The following is a 20,312-nucleotide window of genomic DNA, read 5'->3' on the forward strand; positions in this document are numbered from 1 at the left end:
AATCACTGCATTTAGCTCCATAGCATAGCTGGGAGCTTGTCAGTTAACATGATGTCGGAAATGCACAAAGGATTTTAGCACAATGCGCACTTTGTTCAACAAGCTTGTTCAATCCATCAGTGCACTAATCTCAGACTACACCAGTTCACAGTTATTAAGGTGGGTTTGGGGGGGATTATGGCAAAGAGAGAAAATTAATTACTGTCCGATACACCATACAGAAAATAAGCATATATTGTTGGTATTTGTGGTGGATTGCAATTAATTTCTGATCAAGATGGTGCCGAGTTGTAGTCTCCATCGAGGTCGTGGCTCAGACTTAGTTGTTTTTTAGGTTCATAGAGATGACTTTGGGATAACGTGGGGAGTTGGGGGACAGGATAGGGCTTAGGGATAGAGATGAGGGGGAGTTAGAGGTCAGGGGCGGGAGCTAGCATTTGGAGTCCAGGTCAGAGTTCTCCAAAGACCATAAGTCAGACCAGCAGTTGCTGAAGATGGAGAGCAGAGATCTCCAGTTCGGCAAGCCACAGTGTTGGGAGGTCTGGGCAGGCAGGAGGCACAAGGGCTGGTGATCCACTCCCAGAGTTGGAAGTCGCGTCCCGATGGTCAAATTCCTCTGATTGGAGAAACTGGGATCGATACCCAGAGCTCAGCAAATTTTGGAGTTCAAACCCTAACATCAAAGACCAGAGGCTGGCAAGTCCAGAGGCTGAGGTGCGAAGGTCGAAGCCCGTAGGTCATCTTGTCAAGAGGTCAGAATTCCAATTTCTGTGAGTCGGAGAGCACAGGGCTGGAAACATGGAGGTAGCCTGTTCTGGGATTAGAGGCCTGTTTATGTGAGAATGAGTGGTAAAGTGGGAATATAGCTTGTTTTGTTATTGTTGTTGGCGTTGTCATTGTTGTTGCTGCTGCTTGTGTTCAGCTGAGTATCATGGACATACTATGTTGACGCCAGAATGTGTGGTGACGGGGTTCCGGTGACGTCGTTGTTCAGAATGGCAGCTTAAATCAACAGCTCCTCTGGAAAAACACATATCTTGCCCCATTAATCCATCAAGTATAAGATCTTTCGAAAATATCTGAACTGATAAGGGGGGGGCAAGAATGGGGAAAAAGAATGGAGATAAAAAAAAGCATCACTGCACAGCCTATGGAAGAGAGAGGTGCAGTGCGTGGCTCTCCTACACGTGCCCGTGGCGGCAAGGCTGACGCTGGGCCTCGTGCAGGCGAAGCTGCAAATATGATAAAAGATTTTGGAAGAGATAAGGGAATTCCAAAAAGATATAATTGAATTGAATGATCTTTATTGTCATTATACATAGGTACAATGAAACTCTGTTTGGCTTCCTCTCCGGCAATTAAATAAAGCAGTAGATAAAAACAAGACAGTAATAGAAGAACAGTATGAAATAGCTAAGTAGCAGAAAATAAGCTGCAGCAGCACCAGAATATCACAGTAATGCACAAAGTGCCGTTAGTGCAAGTATTTGAGTCCTTGTGATGTCATGTGTGTGCTCACAGTTTCAGTCATTGTTCTGTGGGAGTGGTGTGATGGAGGCCACAGCTCTGGGATAGAAGCTGTTCCTCAGTCTATTTGTTCTGGCTTTTAGTATTCTGAACCTTTTGCTGGACAGCAGCTGGTCAAACAGGGAGTGGCCAGGGTGTGTGGTGCTGATTGCTTTCCTCCTGAGTCTGCTGGAATAGATGGTGTCCAGTCCTGGGAGCTCCATCCTGACAATTCGCTGGGCTGCCTTCACCACGCGATGCAGGTCTTGTCGCTCAGCGGCTGTGCAGCTGGCATACCACATGGTGGCGCTGTCGGTCAATTGTGCTTCTGGAGAAGTTAAGCAACAGCTTTTGTGGGAGTTTGGCCTGTTTCAGCTTTCTGAGAAAGCAGAGTCTTTGTTGTGCCTTTTTTACAAGCAGTGAGGTGTTGGTGGTCCATGCCAGCTGTTTTGACAACATAACTCCAAGGAACTTTAGGTTTTCCACACTTTCCACTACCTCTCCATGTATATGGAGGGGGGTGCGTACTCTGTCCTTCGATCTCCTGAAGTGAATGATCATCTCTTTTGTTTTAGAAGTGTTAAGGACCAGGTCGTTGTCCTTACACCACTCCGTCAGATGATCCACCTCAAGCCTGTAGGCAGTTTCATCCTCGTCCGAGATCAGGCTGACCACTGTGGTATCGTCCGCAAATTTAGTTACGGAGTTGGAGGTATAGATGGGGGTACAGTCATGTGTGAAGAGTGTGTAGAGCATAGGGCTCAGCACACAGCCCTGCAGGGTGCCTATTTGTAAGATGAGGGTGGTGGACGTGTGCTTACCAATTCTGACTTGCTGTGGTTGGTCTGTGAGAAAGTCCATGACCCATGAGCACAGGGAGGAACCAAGGCCAAGAATATTCAGTTTGCTGACCAGTTTATGGGGGATGACTGTGTTAAATGCAGAACTGAAGTCCACAAATAACATCCTCACATAAGTGTTCGGTTCCTCTAAGTGAGTCAGAGGAATATGGAGGGCTGTTGTGACTGCATCCTCTGTGGAGCGGTTTGCCTGGTAGGCAGACTGGTGTTTGTCCAGATCAGGTGGGATTATAGCCCTAATGTGTGAGAGCACGAGTCTCTCAAAGCACTTCATGGCTATGGGTGTCAGTGTTACAGGGCGATAGTCATTCAGGCACTTCACAGCTGATTTTTTGGGCACTGGGATGATGGCGGAGGTTTGAAGGCATGTTGGACAACAGCTTGTTGCAGTGAGAGGTTAAATATATTTGTAAACACCTCAGCAAGCTGGTCGGCACATGCTTTCAGTACCCGGCCGGGCACCCCGTCTGGGCCAGCTGCCTTACTCGCATTCACTTTCCCCAAGGTGGATCTCACCTGATGTTGCTTAAGGACCCGTGTGGACTCATCGTCAGGTGGGTGGATGAGTGGAGCAGCCTCCTCCCTCTGGGCAAAGCACTCGTTCAGGACATCAGGCAGTGCGGCGTCATTATCTGGCAGCAGGTTATTGGTTTTGTGGTCTGTCAGCACCTTGATGCCCTTCCACATACTGCGGGGGTTGTTGTAATCAAACTGATTTTCAATGCGCAATTTGTATTTGCGCTTTGCATCCCAGATGCCCCTGCAGAGATTCCCCCGTGCTTCACTGTAGGCTTGTTTGTCTCCTGACCTGAAGGCTGCATCGTGCTCCTTGAGTAGTGCCCTCACATTGCTGTTAATCCATGGCTTTTGCTTGGGAAACACCTTAATTGTATTTTGTGTTATTACATTTTCTGTGCAAAACTTTATATAATCTAGGACTGAAGCAGCCTATTCCTCCAGGTCTGCTCCATTTGCAAACAAGCCCCAATCTATGTTGTCAAAAACAGCAACTCAATGATATAAAGTCAGAGCTCGCCAACGTCACTCAGAAAATAGTGATGGCAGATACTCGAATTGAGAAGGTGGAAGATCGCATGCAAAACATGGAACAGATACTAAGTAAGACGATAAATATATTAAATCAACAGGAAAGTAAATTGCTTGACCAGGAGGGAAGACCGCGACGGAAAAATATCAGGATTTATAATGTTCCCGAAGGAGCGGAAGGGGTTGTCGATGATGGACTTTGTAGAGAAGCTGCTGTGGGACGTGCTGGAAGTCCCCCCGACTATGGAGATTGAAATTGAGAGGATGCATCGTTCGCTCGTCCCACAGCCTCCCGGAGACAGAGAAAGTAAACCGCGCTCAATAGTACTTAAATTCCTTCGATTCAAGAGCAAGGTGGAGATTCTACGAAGGGCCTGGGGTAAGAAGAGGGTTTTTTGGAACGGGAATTTAATATACTTCAATCATGATTATCCCCCAGCGGCCCTACAGAAACGGAAGGATTATTCCGAAGCGAAACAAATATTAGAGCAAGAAAAGATTAACTTCCAAACCCCGTACCCTGCTAAACTGAGGTTATTTTACCAAGAAGGGATACAGCTATATCAGACGGTGGAAGAGGCAACTACAGACATGAACAACAGAGGACTGCCCGTTAGCATGGTCAAACCAAGGGAAAGTCTGGCTGAACAGTTATCCCGATCTGCTTGGGAAATAGTAAGAGAACCTAGAAAGCAGGGGACGGGAGCAGGACAAGAGAAGGATATTAGGAAGAGACTGTGAGTTCTCCGAGGACAGCCCTCATCTCCTCCAAAAGAGCCATAAGGATTGGCTAACTTTAAAAGTGTTGATAAACTAAACGGAAGCAAAAATAGACGGTGATATACCTATCTCGAGAAATACGTGTTATAACGTGGATTTTATATTACTCAATTTTTAAAAATTCATTTATTCATTCCTTTTTCCCCACCTAAATGGGAATATATACATGGAAGGAATACACAGGGAAATCATTTCTGTGTAATGGACAGATTTCTTTTTTACTTACTTTTATAGGTATTGCAGTGGGGGCCCTCAACTCACAGGTAGGAGATGCTATCCCACGGCTAGACTTTCCTTCTAGCTCAGCCCAGGGTCATCTAGACCCCAGCCTTGGAATCACACTTTTGTTACTTTTTTTTCAATTATTCGTGTTTCTTGGCTCTTATTTGTTCAGGGAGTAGATCGATTAAGTTATATTCTGCAAATTTCAATGATATACTAACAGATAAATACACATGGCTAAGAACAAAGTAAAACTCATTCCTTTTAATGTCAATGAGCTGTTGAATCCAGTCAAGCACAGTAAAATTCTATCAAAAATGAAAAAAGAATGAGCCCATGTAGTATATTTACAGGAAACTCACTTAAGTGATAATGAGCATGGAAAATTAAAGAGAATGGGCTTCACTAATTTGTTTTTCTCCTCATATAAATCAGGACATAGGAGAGGAGTTGCTATTCTCATCTCAAGCAAGCTAAATTTTGAAAAAGTATTCAAAATGGAGATAAGGAAGGCAGATATATTCTGGTAAGGGGAATATAGATGGAAATCCAGTTACTTTATTGAATATATACGCACCCCCAGGAAGTGATATTAGTTTCTTCCAGAAAATTACTAATATTATGGTAACGGAAACAGAAGGTCTCTTGATAAGTGGGAGAGACTTAAATTTACAATTACAACCAAAGTTAGACTCTTCCAATAGAAAAACTTATGAAGCAAAGTCCTTACATAAGAAAGTTAACATTCTTTTTGAGGATGTTGGTCTAATTGTGATATATGGAGGGACCTTTTCCCCAACAGAAGGGATTACACTCATTAATCTGTCCCCCATTCCATATATACAAGAATAGACTATCTCATAACATTCGGAAAAGAAGGTAGAGACAAAATAATCACTTGTGGAATTGGGACAATAGATGTAGGTGACCATGCACCTACATATTTATCTGTTGATTTTGACCTACAACCAAAGAATACTATTTGGAAACTAAATTCAAGTCTACTCAATGATCCCTATTTTAAGGAACAAATTAAAAAAGAAATTGGTCTTTACTTAGAATTCAATAATAATGGAGAGGTTTCACCTCCCATTCTATGGGATACTCTGAAGGCTGTCTTGAGGGAAAATTATAGCGATATCTTCATATAAGAAAAAATAAGGAATAAAATATTAGAGGAATTACAAAAAAAGCTGAAGGAACTAGAAAACAACACAAATTGAGTTTGGCACGGGATACACTAGAGGAAATTTTAAAAATCAGGAATGAAATTAATAGCTTGGCTACACAAGAAATTAGAAAAAAATTAATGTTTCTGAAACAGAGACACTATGAAAGTGGATCTAAATCTATGAAAATACTGGTGTGGAAACTGAAAAAAGATAGCAGAAAATACAATTCATAGAATAAGGATCCAAAACCAAAAGTGAACAAAAAATAAGCTAAGTGAAATTCAAGAAGCTTTTGCAATGTTTTATAAAACTCAATATTCCAAAGTTCCAGGGGGAGGCAGAACCCAAACTGACACCTTCCTGAATTCTTTAGAGTTACCCACTTTAAGCAAAGAATAAAATAGAACGATGACTGCTGACCTAACTGAAGCTGAACTAAAAACTGCAATTAGTAGGCTTAAATTAAGCAAGTCACCAGGATCAGATGGATATACGGCAGAGTGGTATAAAGAGTTTAGAAGTGAGTTAATTCCTATTTTACTCACCACATTAAACTGGGCCCTAAGAAAGGCGAAAATGCCACCCAGCTGGAAGGAGGCGATAATCTCAGCTATACCAAAAGGCAAGGATAAAATGGAATGTGGGTCATTTAGACCATTATCTGTTCTTAATGTGGATTATAAAATATTTACCTCCATCATAGCCAAATGATTAGAAGAGTTTCTACCCACACTGATACATAATAATCAGGCAGGTTTTATACAACAACGCCAAACACAAGACAATATACGAAGGACACTTCACATTATAGATCATATTAAAAAAAATGAAATTGAAGCAATAGTGATAAGCTGAAAAGGCATTTGATTCGGTTAACTGGAATTTTCTTTACAGAGTTTTACATAGATCTGGTCTACATGACACAATTATTAAAACTATACAGGCACTACACGACAATCCTACTGCCACAATTAAAATCAATGGATATTTATCTAATAGTTTTACCCTAGAAAGGGGCACGAGACAGGGCTGTGCACGGTCACCGCTACTCTTCGCATTATATCTGGAACCATTAGCTCAATACATCAGACAAAATGAAGATATCAGGGGAATTACTATTAAAGGGATAGAGCATCAATTGGCCTGTTACACGGATGACATTTTGATCTAGGGCAACCAACATACTCTTTACCTAAATTGATGCAATCCTTTGAACAACATGGCCAATTATCAGAATACAAGATCAACATAGATAAAACCCAACTATTTTCATATAACTATAGTCCACCAAGAGAAATTGAAAGTAGATACCCTTGGGCATGGCAAACAGAGTCCGTCAAATATTTGGGCATCTATCGGAATGCAATTATCAGCCTATATATAAAAAAACTAAGGAAGATATAACAAGATGGAACCTAATTCCTTTTCTTGGTCTCAGTTCAAGGATTGAATCTATTAAAATGAATATATTGCCCAGACTACCATATCTCTTTCAGACCCTACCAGTAGAGATTAACCAAAATCAATTCAATGAATGGAACAAGCTGCTATCAAGACATATACGGCAAGGTAAAAGACCTAGGGTTCGTCTCAAAACTTTGCAATTAGCCAAGGAAAAGGGGGGGATGGGGCCTACCTTCTCTTAGAGATTACTGTTTTGCAGCACAGTTGAGGCTGTGATATGTTGGTGCAACCCATCATATGACGCTCAGTGGAAAAATATTGAGGAGAGGATACTTTCCATCCCCATACAGGCAATTTTGGCTGTTAACAACCTACAAAGTTACATAAATAATATTGACAACCCATGGGTGAAATGGACTCTTAAGATATGGAAAACTATTATAAAAGAATATCGAGAGAGACATTGCAATTCTTAAATGGTGTGCATATGACTCGGATTTTGCGCCGAATAAACTGGATGCTCGATTTCAGGACTGGACAGCTAAAGGAATAACAGCTATTTGCAATATAATGAAAGAAGGAACACTCTTCAGTTTTGAAATGCTCAAAGAGAAACACTTATTAGAAAAACAAGACTTTTACCGGTATTTACAGATGCAACAGTATGTTAATAGGATGGTTAAAAATGTAACCAAGGCAAGTACGTCTGATAGAGCTATTTAGAAAAGCATACAATTCAGACAACGGTAGTAGAATAATTTCAAGCGTTTATAAGGGTTTGTCAAATCTTAAAACACATTCGACTTCATACATTAAAACAAAATGGGAGAAGAAAGGAGGGATAATAATATCTGAGGAAGACTGGACAATAATATGGAGGTATCAATGGAAGTGTAACAGTTCACAGAAATGGAGGGAGTTCGGGTGGAAAAACTTGATAAGATATTTTATTACACCCTCTCAGAAATCCTATTATGATAGTAACCCCACTGCTTGCTGGAGAAATAGTGGAAATCAAAATGCAAACCATTATCATATTTTCTGGGAATGCCCCGTTATCAAAGACTATTGGAGTGGGATACACAATGCCCTACAAGACATCTTTAAATGTGAAATACCCCTAGAAAGTAAGACCATATATTTTGGGTATATACCTCAAGAATGGTTGAAAGAGACAAATAGTTAATTAATGTACTGCTGGTGGCTAGTAAAAAGACCCTTACCAGGAAATGGTTATCACAGGAGAGCCCAACTTTACATGTATGGATGGAAATTACAATGGACATTTGCAAAATGGAGAAGATAACAGCATCTGTTAATAAGTTGGAAAAATTTTATTCATACTGGAAAAAATGGTTTAACTACATAACACCTCATAGGCCTGATTTTATTCCCACAAGTCAATGAATATGTTGTAAAAAAAAATCACTCCCTACTCTGTACATAGTTTTCTTCTTTCAATTGTTCTTTCTTTCCTCTCCTTTCTATAAGTGTATACCTCAGATAAATATTATGTGGAGATTTGTGACAAATATGATTATATGATATGTATGTACAGTATCTGAAATACATCTTATGGAAACAACACACATCAAAGTTGCTGGTGAACACAGCAGACCAGGCAGCACCTCTAGGAAGAGGTACAGCCGAAGTTTCAGGCCGAGACCCTTCGTCAGGACTAACTGAAGGAAGAGTGAGTAAGGGATTTGAAAGTTGGAGGGGGAGGGGGAGATCTAAATTGATAGGAGAAGACAGGAGGGGGAGGGATGGAGCCAAGAGCTGGACAGGTGATAGGCAAAAGGGGATACAGGAGGATCATGGGACAGGAGGTCTGGGAAGAAAGACAAGGGCGGGGGGGGGGGACCCAGAGGATGGGCAAGAGGTATATTCAGAGGGACAGAGGGAGAAAAAGGAGAGTGAGAGAAAGAACGTGTGTATAAAAATAAGTAACAGATGGGGTACGAGGGGGAGGTGGGGCCTTAGCAGAAGTTAGAGAAGTCGATGTTCATGCCATCAGGTTGGAGGCTACCCAGATGGAATATAAGGTGTTGTTCCTCCAACCTGAGTGTGGCTTCATCTTTACAGTAGAGGAGGCCGTGGATAGACATGTCAGAATGGGAATGGGATGTGGAATTAAAATGTGTGGCCACTGGGAGATCCTGCTTTCTCTGGCAGACAGAGCGTAGATGTTCAGCAAAGCGGTCTCCCAGTCTGCGTCAGGTCTCGCCAATATATAAAAGGCCACATCGGCAGCACCGGACGCAGTATATCACCCCTGTCGACTCACAGGTGAAGTGTTGCCTCACCTGGAAGGACTGTTTGGGGCTCTGAATGGTGGTAAGGGAGGAAGTGTAAGGGCATGTGTAGCACTTGTTCCGCTTACACGGATAAGTGCCAGGAGGGAGATCAGTGGGGAGGGATGGGGGGAACGAATGGACAAGGGAGTTGTGTAGGGAGCGATCCCTGCGGAATGCAGAGAGAGGTGGGGAGGGAAAGATGTGCTTAGTGGTGGGATCCCGTTGGAGGTGGCGGAAGTTACGGAGAATAATATGTTGGACCCGGAGGCTGGTGGGGTGGTAGGTGAGGACCAGGGGAACCCTATTCCTAGTGGGGTGGCAGGAGGATGGAGTGAGAGCAGATGTACGTGAAATGGGGGAGATGCGTTTAAGAGCAGAGTTGATAGTGGAGGAATGGAAGCCCCTTTTTTTAAAAAATGAAGACATCTCCCCCGTCCTAGAATGAAAAGCCTCATCCTGAGAGCAGATGCGGCGGAGACGGAGGAATTGCGAGAAGGGGATGGCGTTTTTGCAAGAGACAGGGTGAGAAGAGGAATAGTCCAGATAGCTGTGAGAGTCAGTAGGCTTATAGTAGAATAGCTGTGAGAGTCAGTAGGCTTATAGTAGAATAGCTGTGAAATCTTATGGAAATCTTATGGAAATGTTTGTTTGATGATGAAATTCAATAAAAAATAAATTACAAAAAAAAGTGTGGTGACATTTGTGGGCTGCCCCCAGCACATCCTCAGGTTGTGTTGGTTGTTGATGTCGCTGTACGTTTCAATGTACATGTAATAAATAAATGAATCTGGATCTATGTGAAGTCCAGTGTTCTCTCAGAACCTTGTTTGTTCTGCCTGCTCTGTTTCTTAAAGTGACCAATTACCACATTCCAATTCCACAAATTTCTGACCAGGGGCAGTAGAAGGAAGGGAAGTTCAACTGCTCTCCATATCTCTAGTCCCATGTGGGAATGAACCTTGGATTTGCAAGATTAGTTTAAGATTAAATACTAAAGTGAGAGTTGGGCAGTGGGATTAGTTTACCCAGGGTGTAAATGCATAGAAAGTTAGCTTTTTGGAGTAACAGCATGGCACATTACAAACACAACAATGCAAATTACACAAACTTAAATTAACATAAATTATAAATAACACAACAGAATAAACAAAATTAAACACAAGAAATGAACAGTGAGGTTCAGATCCAACTTGCAATTGCTACTGAAAAGGATGAAGCATTTGAAACCATGTTTAAACACATCTACTGAGTGGATGATCAATGTGAACTTGGACCTGCGATACCCCTCACAGAGACCAGCCTTCAGTAAATTTAACTTATCTCAACTAGAGCAGCCTACAGGTATAGGAAAAGGTCAAAGACAAGTATCCTACAGCACACAACTCAACTCCTGACATTCCAAAGCTTTCCAACATCTGCAAGACACAAAGGGAGCAGGATGGCATATTCTCCATTGACAAGAATGAGTACAGCTGATGGAGTTCAACATCATCCAGACTAAAACTTTCCATTATCTCCTCGTCCACTGCCCCAAATGTTCACACTCCACTCCAGTGCACAATGGCTACAGTCTGTCATCTACAAAAAGGCACTCCAGTTACTCCCAAAACCTGCAACCTCACTACCAAAGTTCAAAATATATTATCAAAGTACGTATATGTCAACATATACCAAGAAAACACTGCCACCTACAGGTTTCTTTCAAAGTTACACACCAACCTGACTTGGAATTTGATCACCTCTTACTGCATCAGAATCCCAAGATCTTTACCCAATAGCACTCATGGAGTACTTTCACCAGAAGAATTGCTGTGGTCTCAAAGATGGCTTACAACTCAAGGTCAGTTGGGGATGGCTTTGGCAGTAGGAGTTTAAAAAAATGAATAATAAACTATGCAAAACTCTTTCACCTTTGAATCTGCTGGGGTCGTCTATGATATCTGGTGCTCCCCATGCAGCCTCCTCTACATTGCTGAGACCCAAAATAGAATGGGGGACTGCTTTCTCGAGCACCTTCACTCCATCTACAAAAAGCAGGAATTCCCAATAAACCATTTTAATTCCGATCCCCATTCCCGTTCCAATGTGTGTCATGGCCCCCTCTATTGCCACGATGAGGCCACTCTCAAGTTGGAAGAACAACACCTCATACTCCATCTGGGTGATCTCCAACCTGATGGCATTAACATCGATTTCTCCAACTTCTGGTATTTTTACCCCCATCCCTCCCCTTCTCCTTCTCTCTTCTTCAATTCCCCACTCTGGCCTCCTCTTATCTCTTCTCCTCATCTGCCTATTATCTCTTCCTGGAGCCCCTCCTCCTTCCCTTTCTCCCATGGGCAACTCACCTCTCCTGTCAGATTCCTTCTCCTTCAGTGCTTTAGCTTATCCACCGATCACCTCCCAGCTTCTTACTTCAACCCCTTCCCCCATCCACATGGGTTCACCTATAACCTTCTAACTTGTACTCCTTCCCCTCCTCCCCATCTTTTTATTCTAGCTTCTTCTCCCTTCCTTTCCTTTTCTGATGAAGGGTCTCAGCCTGAAACATCAATTGTTTATTCACTTCCATTAGTACTGCCTCACCTGCTGACATCCTTCAGCATTTTGTGTGTGTTGCTCTGGGTTTCCAGCATCTGGAGAACCTCTTGTGTTTACTCTTAAAATGTTATTCAATGTTAACATCTCATTAGCACAGAAACAAATAATTATTCTTTAATGTGAAGACCTTTAAGTGAATGAATAATTTCTGGAGTACCTGTGATCCAGAATGGTTACACAGGATGAAGGGATTCCAAGGACAACACAGCTCTGAAGTAGTTCCTTCTTACGAACTTCCCCTTGATTATAGAAGTTCCCTAAAAATTGGAACATGAGCAAATCAAAATGATTTTCCAGAAGATTCTGCTAGAAAACGAAGGAGCCAATAAGTGCCTCAAACATTTTCTACCACTCAGTGAAATTATTTTAATTCCGATCCCCATTCCCGTGTGTCATGGCCCCCTCTACTGCCACGATGAGGCTACTCTCAAGTTGGAAGAACAACACCTCATACTCCATCTGGGTGACCTTCAACCTGATGGCATTAACATTGATTTCTCCAACTTCTGATATCTTTACCCCCACCCCCCCTTCCCCTTCTCCTTCTCTCTTCTTCAATATAAATTGGTGTTTCTCCAGTTGGCAGTCAGTGGTGAGTGGGGTGCCGCAGGGGTCGGTGCTGGGCCCGCAACTGTTTACCATTTACAGTGATGATTTGGAAGAGGGGACTGAGTGTAGCATAGCAGAATCTGCTGATGATACCAAACTGAGTGGAAAAGCAAATTGTACAGAGGGTGTGGAGAATCTGCAGAGGTATATAGATAGGTTAAGTGAGTGGGCCAAGGTCTGGCAGATGGAATACAACATTGGTATATGCGAGATCATCCACTTTGGAAGGAATAATAGAAGAGCAGATTATTATTTAAATGGTGAAAGGTTGCGGCATGTTGTTGTGCAGAGGGACTTGGGAGTGCTTGTTCATGAATTGCAAGAAGTTGGCGTGCAGGTACAACAGGTTATTAAGAAGGCAAACGGAATGTTGGCCTTCATTACCAGAGGGATTGAATTCAAGAGCAGGGAGGTCATACTGCAACTATACAGGGTACTGGTGAGGCCACACCTGGAGTACTATGTGCAGTTCTGGTCTCCATACTTGAGGAAGGATATACTGGCTTTGGAGGCAGTGCAGAGGAGGTTCACCAGGTTGATTCCAGGGATGAAGAGGTTAACCTATGAAGAGAGATTGAGTCGCCTGGGACTGTACTCTCTGGAATTCAGAAGAATGAGAGGGGATCTTATAGAAACATACAAAATTTTGAATGGGATAGATAAGATAGAATTAGGAAAGTTGTTTCCATTGGTAAATGAGACTAGAACTAGGGGACATTGCCTCAAGATTCAGGGGAGAAGATTTAGGACAAGATGAGAAGCAACTGTTTTTCTCCAGAGAGTGGTGAATCTGTGGAATTCTCTGCCCAGGGAAGCAGTTGAGGCTTCTTCACTAAATATATTTAAGAAACAGTTAGATAGGTTTTTACATAGTAAGGGAATTAAGGGTTATAGGGAAAAGGCAGGTAGACGGAGCTGAGTTTACGGACAGATCAGCCATGATCTATTGAATGGCGGGGCAGGCTCGATGGGCCGGATGGCCTATTCCTGCACCTATTTCTTATGTTCTCATTTCTGATCCATGATGAACCTAAGTTCAGGAAATAACCTTAGAGTCCTAAAATCCTGAAATTTTGTTTGCTGCCACAGAACTACCTTCCTTTCCCCTAAGTTTCATTTTCTGTCACAATATCCCTCTCATCCTTTTTCCTCACATATTAATTGATAACAAGGAGGGGAGCTTTGATAGTGTTGATCTATTGGTAATGAGAGATGATATTTAACCCTGCAGTGCAAGGTAAAGTTAGGAAAGATAATTAACAGTAGGACATGCTGTACATAATGGATAGCAGGGCCTTAGGGAACAGATGACCTCATTTACAAGCTCAAGTATTCCTGAAGGTGGTAAGGTTCTGATACAATTTTAAAAATTGGTTAAACCACAGATGGAGCACTGTTCAGTTCTCATCCACACTAAAGGAATGATATAATTGCACTCAAGAGGGTACATAGGAAACTCACCAGAACAGGGTCTGGGATGGGCCGTTTCAGTTATGAGGAGACGCTGGATTGGATGGGTATGTTTTATTTTGACCAAAGGAGGCAAACTTATGAGAGGCATAGATAGGGAAGGTAGTAGGAAACCTATTCCATAGCAGGGATGTCTAGATCAACACACAGGTTCAATGCAAGATATTGAGAAGAGATCAAGGGAACGCAAACATGAGAAAATACGCAGATGCTGGAATTTCAAGCAACACACATAAAAGTTGCTGGTGAACGCAGCAGGCCAGGAAGCATCTCTAGGAAGAGGTACAGTCGACGTTTCGGGCCGAGACCCTTCGTCAGGACTCACTGAAGGAAGAGTGAGTACGAGATTTGAAAGTGGGAGGGGGAGGGGAGATCCAAAATGATAGGAGAAGACAGGAGGGGGAGGGATGGAGCCAAGAGCTGACAGGTGATTGGCAAAGGGGATATGAAAGGATAATGGGACAGGAGGCCTAGGGAGAAAGAAAGGGGGAGGGGTGAAAAAACCAGAGGATGGGCAAGGAGTATAGTGAGATGGACAGAGGGAGAAAAAGGAGAGAGAGAAAACAAATATATATATAATAAATAAATAAATAACGGATGGGGTACAAGGGGGAGGAGGGGCATTAATGGAAGTTAGAGAAGTCAATGTTCATGCCATCAGGTTGGAAGCTACCCAGACGGAATATAAGGTGTTGTTCCTCCAACCTGAGTGTGGCTTCATCTTTACAGTAGAGAAGGCCGTGGATAGACATATCAGAATGGGCCATATTCTTTTTCTCTCTCTCCTTTTTCTCCCTCTGTCCCTCTCACTATACTCCTTGCCCATCTTCTGGGCTTCACCCCCCCCTTTCTTTCTCCCTAGGCCTCCCGTCCCATGATCCTCTCATATCCCTTTTGCCAATCACCTGTCCAGCTCTTGGCTCCATCCCTCCCCCTCCTGTCTTCTCCTATCATTTTGGATCTCCCCCTCCCCCTCCCCCTCCCACTTTCAAATCTCTTATCAGCTCTTCAGTTAGTCCTGACAAAGGGTCTCGGTCCGAAACGTCGACTGTACCTCTTCCTATAGATGCTGCCTGGCCTGCTGCGTTCACCAGCAACTTTTATGAGAGATCAAAGGAAGGTATTTTTCATCTAGAAAATGGTGAAATAAGGAATAAACTACTTTAAGGAAAAAAGAAGGCAGACACACTCTCAACTTTTAAGATTATCTAGATGAGGTTTTAATCATCAAGGTATAGAAGATTATAGGCCAAGTGGTGGTAAAAGACATGAACATTGATTGTCACTGTGGATATGATGGGACAAAGCACCCTTGCTACCATGGCAGTTCAAGAGCTCACCTACACACTACTTAAACCTCGTGAGTGTAACTGCCTCCACCATCCCGTCAGGCAGTGCAATCTCATTTCATTTACCATTGGATGAAAAATCGTTCTTTAAACCTCCTTTCATTTAACTTAGAGCAGGGGTTCCCAACTTTTTTATGCCATGGCTCCCTACCATTAAGGGGTCCATGGAGCCTAGATGCAGAGCCCCTGCCTTGGAGTCTTTCTTTCTCATTGGAGTATACCTTTGACCAGATAAATTAAATTCTCACAAAAATATCTGCGATTACCACTGCTGATCTATGGTTTTCATCTTCCAATTCCACGTTAACCAATTCTGTCCTCATGCCATTGTAATTAATTTTATTTAAATTTAGGATATTAGTTTCAGATACAAGTTTCTCAATCTGAAACTGAAATGTTACCAACTATAATTACTCCTTCCAAGATTCCCAACTGAGTGATCATTAGTTAATCTGCCATTACCTAATGCCGGATTGAAACAGCCAGCTGTGGCTGATTGTTCAATGTATTTCTCCAGAAAACCACCCTTCATACATTCTGTTTGGTAGGGGTAGGTCCAAACTATATGATTAGTATAACTGTGCATGATTATTATAGTATTCTCCTTAATTAATTTTCTGCATTTTAGTGTTGCCACTACTAGCTATACCTATATACTACCCTCATCAGTGACTTCTTATGTCTAACCGAACCTGACCTTGATTTAGGATCCAGTTCTTCCCTAATGCCATTCCTTCCTCAATCCATTTCAATTCATTTCTTCCCCACTGCCATCAAGTTCTTGCGCCTACCTGAAAAACTCTAATTCAACCTTGGACTATATTGTGACGAGAATACACATAGATAAGATGTTAGCTGTCCTGTGTGATCAGCAGTTGATCTGCCACCTGTCTTCAAGACAGAGATAAGGAACACAATGAAACAGCATCTGGAGATGTGTAATGAAGGGACGGGAGAGAGAGAGCTGTCTGGAGCGGCTCCCCCTTTGAACCCTGAACTGTTTGAAGTGATGGACAGGCGATACCCCAGCAGGGGGATAAAAAGGGACCGGTTCGCTAAGGCACACACACGACACCCGAGGTAACGAGACCCTGGAAGCGGTGCGCCTCTCACAAGTCGGTGAGAAGCTCTTGGACGGCTGATCGGGGGATCAGCCTTAAACGCACAGGGTGGAAAGGTACGATCAGCGGGAACCCGGTGTGTGTCCACCCTCGCTTGGGTGCCGGGTTCACTGCAGAGGATCGACCGCATCTGGAGGAGGGGTCACAGTCGGTGACCTCAGGTGACATCACCAGGGACCTGCCCGGAAGCTGTTTGTGAGTCATATCGCCGGTCTGTGAGTGGAAGCCGTGCCTGAATGATCAGTCGTTCCCGTTCTCTCTCTCCCCCCACGTTGTCCATCGCCATGGCAATGATTACTGCGAACTGAACTAAATTGGACTGAACTTTTGTGTCACTTTGAAATTTGGTCATTTACCCCTAGACAACGATAGAGCTTGATTGATGCTGTTATCTTAATTCTGTGCACATGTGTGGTTATCATTGCTGAATTGTTGCATTTATTATCCTTTCGATTACTGTGTTGCTTGTTTCTTTAATAAAACTTTCTTAGTTCTAGTAATCCAGACTCCAACTGAGTGATCCATTTCTGCTGGTTTGGCAACCCAGTTACGGGTACGTAACAATATTTTTCTCAACTAATGTTCTCATGTTTAATTTATTATGTTTATTCTGTCATGTTATGTATAATTTATGTTAAAGTCTACGTCATGTTTGTAATGTGCCATACCATTATTCCAAAAAGCTAATATTATATGGTACTTACACCCTGGATGTGTATGCCCATGACAATAAACTTGAAACTTGAACCCCTGGGCCATTATTATTTTTCACCATTGTACTGATATTGCAGAACAGCTATGCCTTCCCTCCCTTTCCTCTTTACCTATCCTTCAGACATGTCAAATATCCCTGACTACCTTCAGCTCTCTACCTTGCTCATATAACGGTCACGAAGCCAGGAGCCATCAAATCACCCTTCACTCATTCATCTGCTTGGTACTGTACATTCACGTAGCTTTTAATATTACCTGAACATTTTCCACACACTATTGTTATTTGTTGGTATACTATCCCTTCCTGACATACTCTGGCTGTTGGTACCTATGTCACCAACCTGCACCATTGTAATTTGCATTCCCATTACTTTCTGAAATGTCCTTCACCTTAACCTCTCTCTTGTATATTCAGTTTTTATACACTCGGGTACTCATCCCTTGGCTAGGCCTTTTAGAGCATAGAAATCCATAATTCACAACACAACCAAAGTTTTTAAAGTGATCTCTGCTTTAGCCTGAAAATATATCCTTTGGTATTACATTTCCTTACAATATTCATGCAGAATAACCTCAATACTAGGGGAGTAAGGGGAGTAGGCAATCAGGACCTCCTGCAGCTATTCCACTCAGCAATAAGTACACCGTTAAGGAAACTGCTATAGGGGGTTGACCTATTACGGCACAATAGTAGCAGCCAGGTCAGTGTCACTGCGACTGGCTCTGAGACTCAGCAGGAAAAGGTAAAGTCAGGCAGACCAATAGTAATGGAGGATCAATAGATAAGGAAAACATAAGAGATTTTGTGTTTGCATACAAAACAGCACGTGGCACATGTTACTGAGGACACAGATGGGAAAATCATAGTGTAACATGTGGCCGAGAAGTTGGTGTAGGAGGGAGGGCCTCAGATTTTTGAATCATTGGGCTCTTTTCTCAGGAAGGTGGAACCTGCACAGAAAGGACGGTTTGCACCTGAACTGGAGGGGGACTATCTTAGCAGTTAGATTTGCTAGTGCTGCATGGTGGGGGAGTGTTTAAACTACAGTTCCAGGGGGATGGGAAACAGAGCACCAGAACAGATAGTGGAGCGGTTGTGGAGACAGATGTTGTTAAGCTTACATACAAGGTCAGGAATCAAAAAGTTGAGCATGGTGAGACTAATGTTCTGAGCTGCATATATTTCAATGCAAGGTATATTTGTAGGAAAGGCGGATGAGCTCAGAGCATGGATTAACATGGGGAATTATGGCATTGTAACCATTAGTGAGACTTAGTTGTAGAAAGGGCTGGAGCTCCATTGTTTTTGACGTGATAGAGCGGGAAGGATTAAAGGAGAGGGGATCACTAGTCAGGAAAAATGTTAAGAAAGTGCTCAGTTAGGACAGACTGGAGAGCTGTCTACTGAGACTTTATTGTTAGAATTGAGGAATAAGAAAGATATGACCATGTTAATGGGTTTATATTATAGACTACCCAACTGTCTGTGGGATTTAGAGGAGCAAATTTGTAGAGATCACAGACTGCTGCAAGAAACATAAGGTTGTGATAGTAGGTGATTTTAACTTTCCTTATATTTACTGGGACTCCCATACTATAAAAGGACTAGATGTGATAGAGTTTGTCAAATGTGTTCAGGAGGGTTTTCTAAATCAATACATAGAAGTCCCAATGAAAGAGTGTGTGATATTTGATCTGCTATAAGGGAATGAGACAGGGCAGGTGACAGAAGTTTGTGTAGGGGAATACTTTGCATCTGGTGATCATAATGTCATTAATTTCAAGATAATCATGGAAAAGGATCTGTCTGGTCCTTGGGTTGAGATTCTAAATTGCAGAAACAGCAATTTTGATGGTATCAGAAAGGATCTGGCAAGTGTGGATTGGGATAGGTTATTTTCTGGCCAAAGTGTACTTGGTAAATGGGAGGCCCTCAAAAGTGAAGTGTTGAGAGCAGTTTGTATGTTCCTGTCAGAATAAAAAGCATGAATAACAGGTTTATTGAATCTTGGTTTTCAAGAGATATTGAGGCACTGGTTAAGAAAGAGGAGGTACATAATAGGTATAGGCAGACAGGAACAAATGAGGTACTTGAGGAGTATAAGAAATGCAAGGGAATACTTAAAAAAGAAATCAGGAGGGTTAAAAGAAAACATGAGGTTGCTCTAGCAAACAAGGTGAAGAAGAATCCTAAGGGCTTCTACAGATACAGTGGCATACAAAAGTCTGGGCACCCCGGTCAAAATTTCTGTTACTGAGAATAGCTAAGCGAGTAAAAGATGAGCTGATTTCCAAAAGGCATAAAGTTAAAGATGACACATTTTTTAAATATTTTAAGCAAGAAAACTTTTTTTATTTCCATCTTTTACAGTTTCAAAACAACAAAAAAGGAAAAGGGCCCAAAGCAAAAGTTTGGGCACCCTGCATGGCAGTACTTTGCCTTGCGAGAAAAGTGCGAGTCTTTGGCGAGGAGGCTGAGAGAGACTACGCCACAGTTGGAGAGGGTGAGAAGTGGTGAAGAGATGACGGCTAGGCTGATTCAGTGTGCTGCGTGCATGATGTGGGAGGTCAGGGACACTGATAGTGCCTCTGGCTCCTACACCTGTGGAAAACGTGTCCAGATTCAGCTTCTGAAGGACCGCGTTGCAGCACTGGAGAGGCAACTGGATGACCTTAGGTTCATCTGGGAAAACGAGAGTTTTCTGGACAGGACCTACAGTGAGGTCGTTACACCGAGGATACCGGAAGAGAGAAGGCAGGCAACGATGAGCAAGGAAAGGATGCTTGAAATACAGGAGACCCCGGGGGATGTGCCTCTCGTAAACAGGTTCACCTTCTTGGAAGCTGTCGGGACAGAAGATGATGCCAGCCTGAGAGGCGGTCAGGTCTGTGAGTCAACAATCGGCGCTGAAGCAAAGCCGAGGAGACAGACGTCAGGCAGAGCTGTGGTAGTAGGGGACTCCATAGTGAAAGGTACAGAAAGGGGTTTCTGTGGCAACAGGCGAGATTTAAGGATGGTGTGTTGCGTCCTTGGTGCCGGGATCCAAGATGTCACGGACCGATTGCAGGGAATCCTCAAGAGTGAAGGTGAACATCCGGAAGTGGTGGTTCATGCCAGCACAAATGATGTGGGGAAAAAAAGGAAAGACATTCTACAGCA

General features: G+C 42.8%; 1 protein-coding gene across 7 annotated transcripts in view; it reads right to left on the reverse strand.

The window, feature by feature from the left end:
- Positions 1–20,312, reverse strand: part of pigl (phosphatidylinositol glycan anchor biosynthesis, class L) — a 168,209-nt gene that overhangs the window by 131,018 nt on the left and 16,879 nt on the right. For all 7 annotated transcript variants that reach the window (XR_011883116.1, XR_011883115.1, XM_072242914.1 and 4 more), the window contains exon 2: positions 12,047–12,146. Coding sequence is in view for 5 of the 7 variants with exons in the window: in XM_072242914.1 (XP_072099015.1) it covers positions 12,047–12,146 (100 nt within the window). In the remaining 2 variants the exon portion in view is untranslated. The remainder of the gene's footprint in view (positions 1–12,046; positions 12,147–20,312) is intronic.

This window comes from Mobula birostris, chromosome 25 (assembly GCF_030028105.1).
Source record: "Mobula birostris isolate sMobBir1 chromosome 25, sMobBir1.hap1, whole genome shotgun sequence".
In the NCBI taxonomy this organism is placed as follows: Eukaryota; Metazoa; Chordata; class Chondrichthyes; order Myliobatiformes; family Myliobatidae; genus Mobula; species Mobula birostris.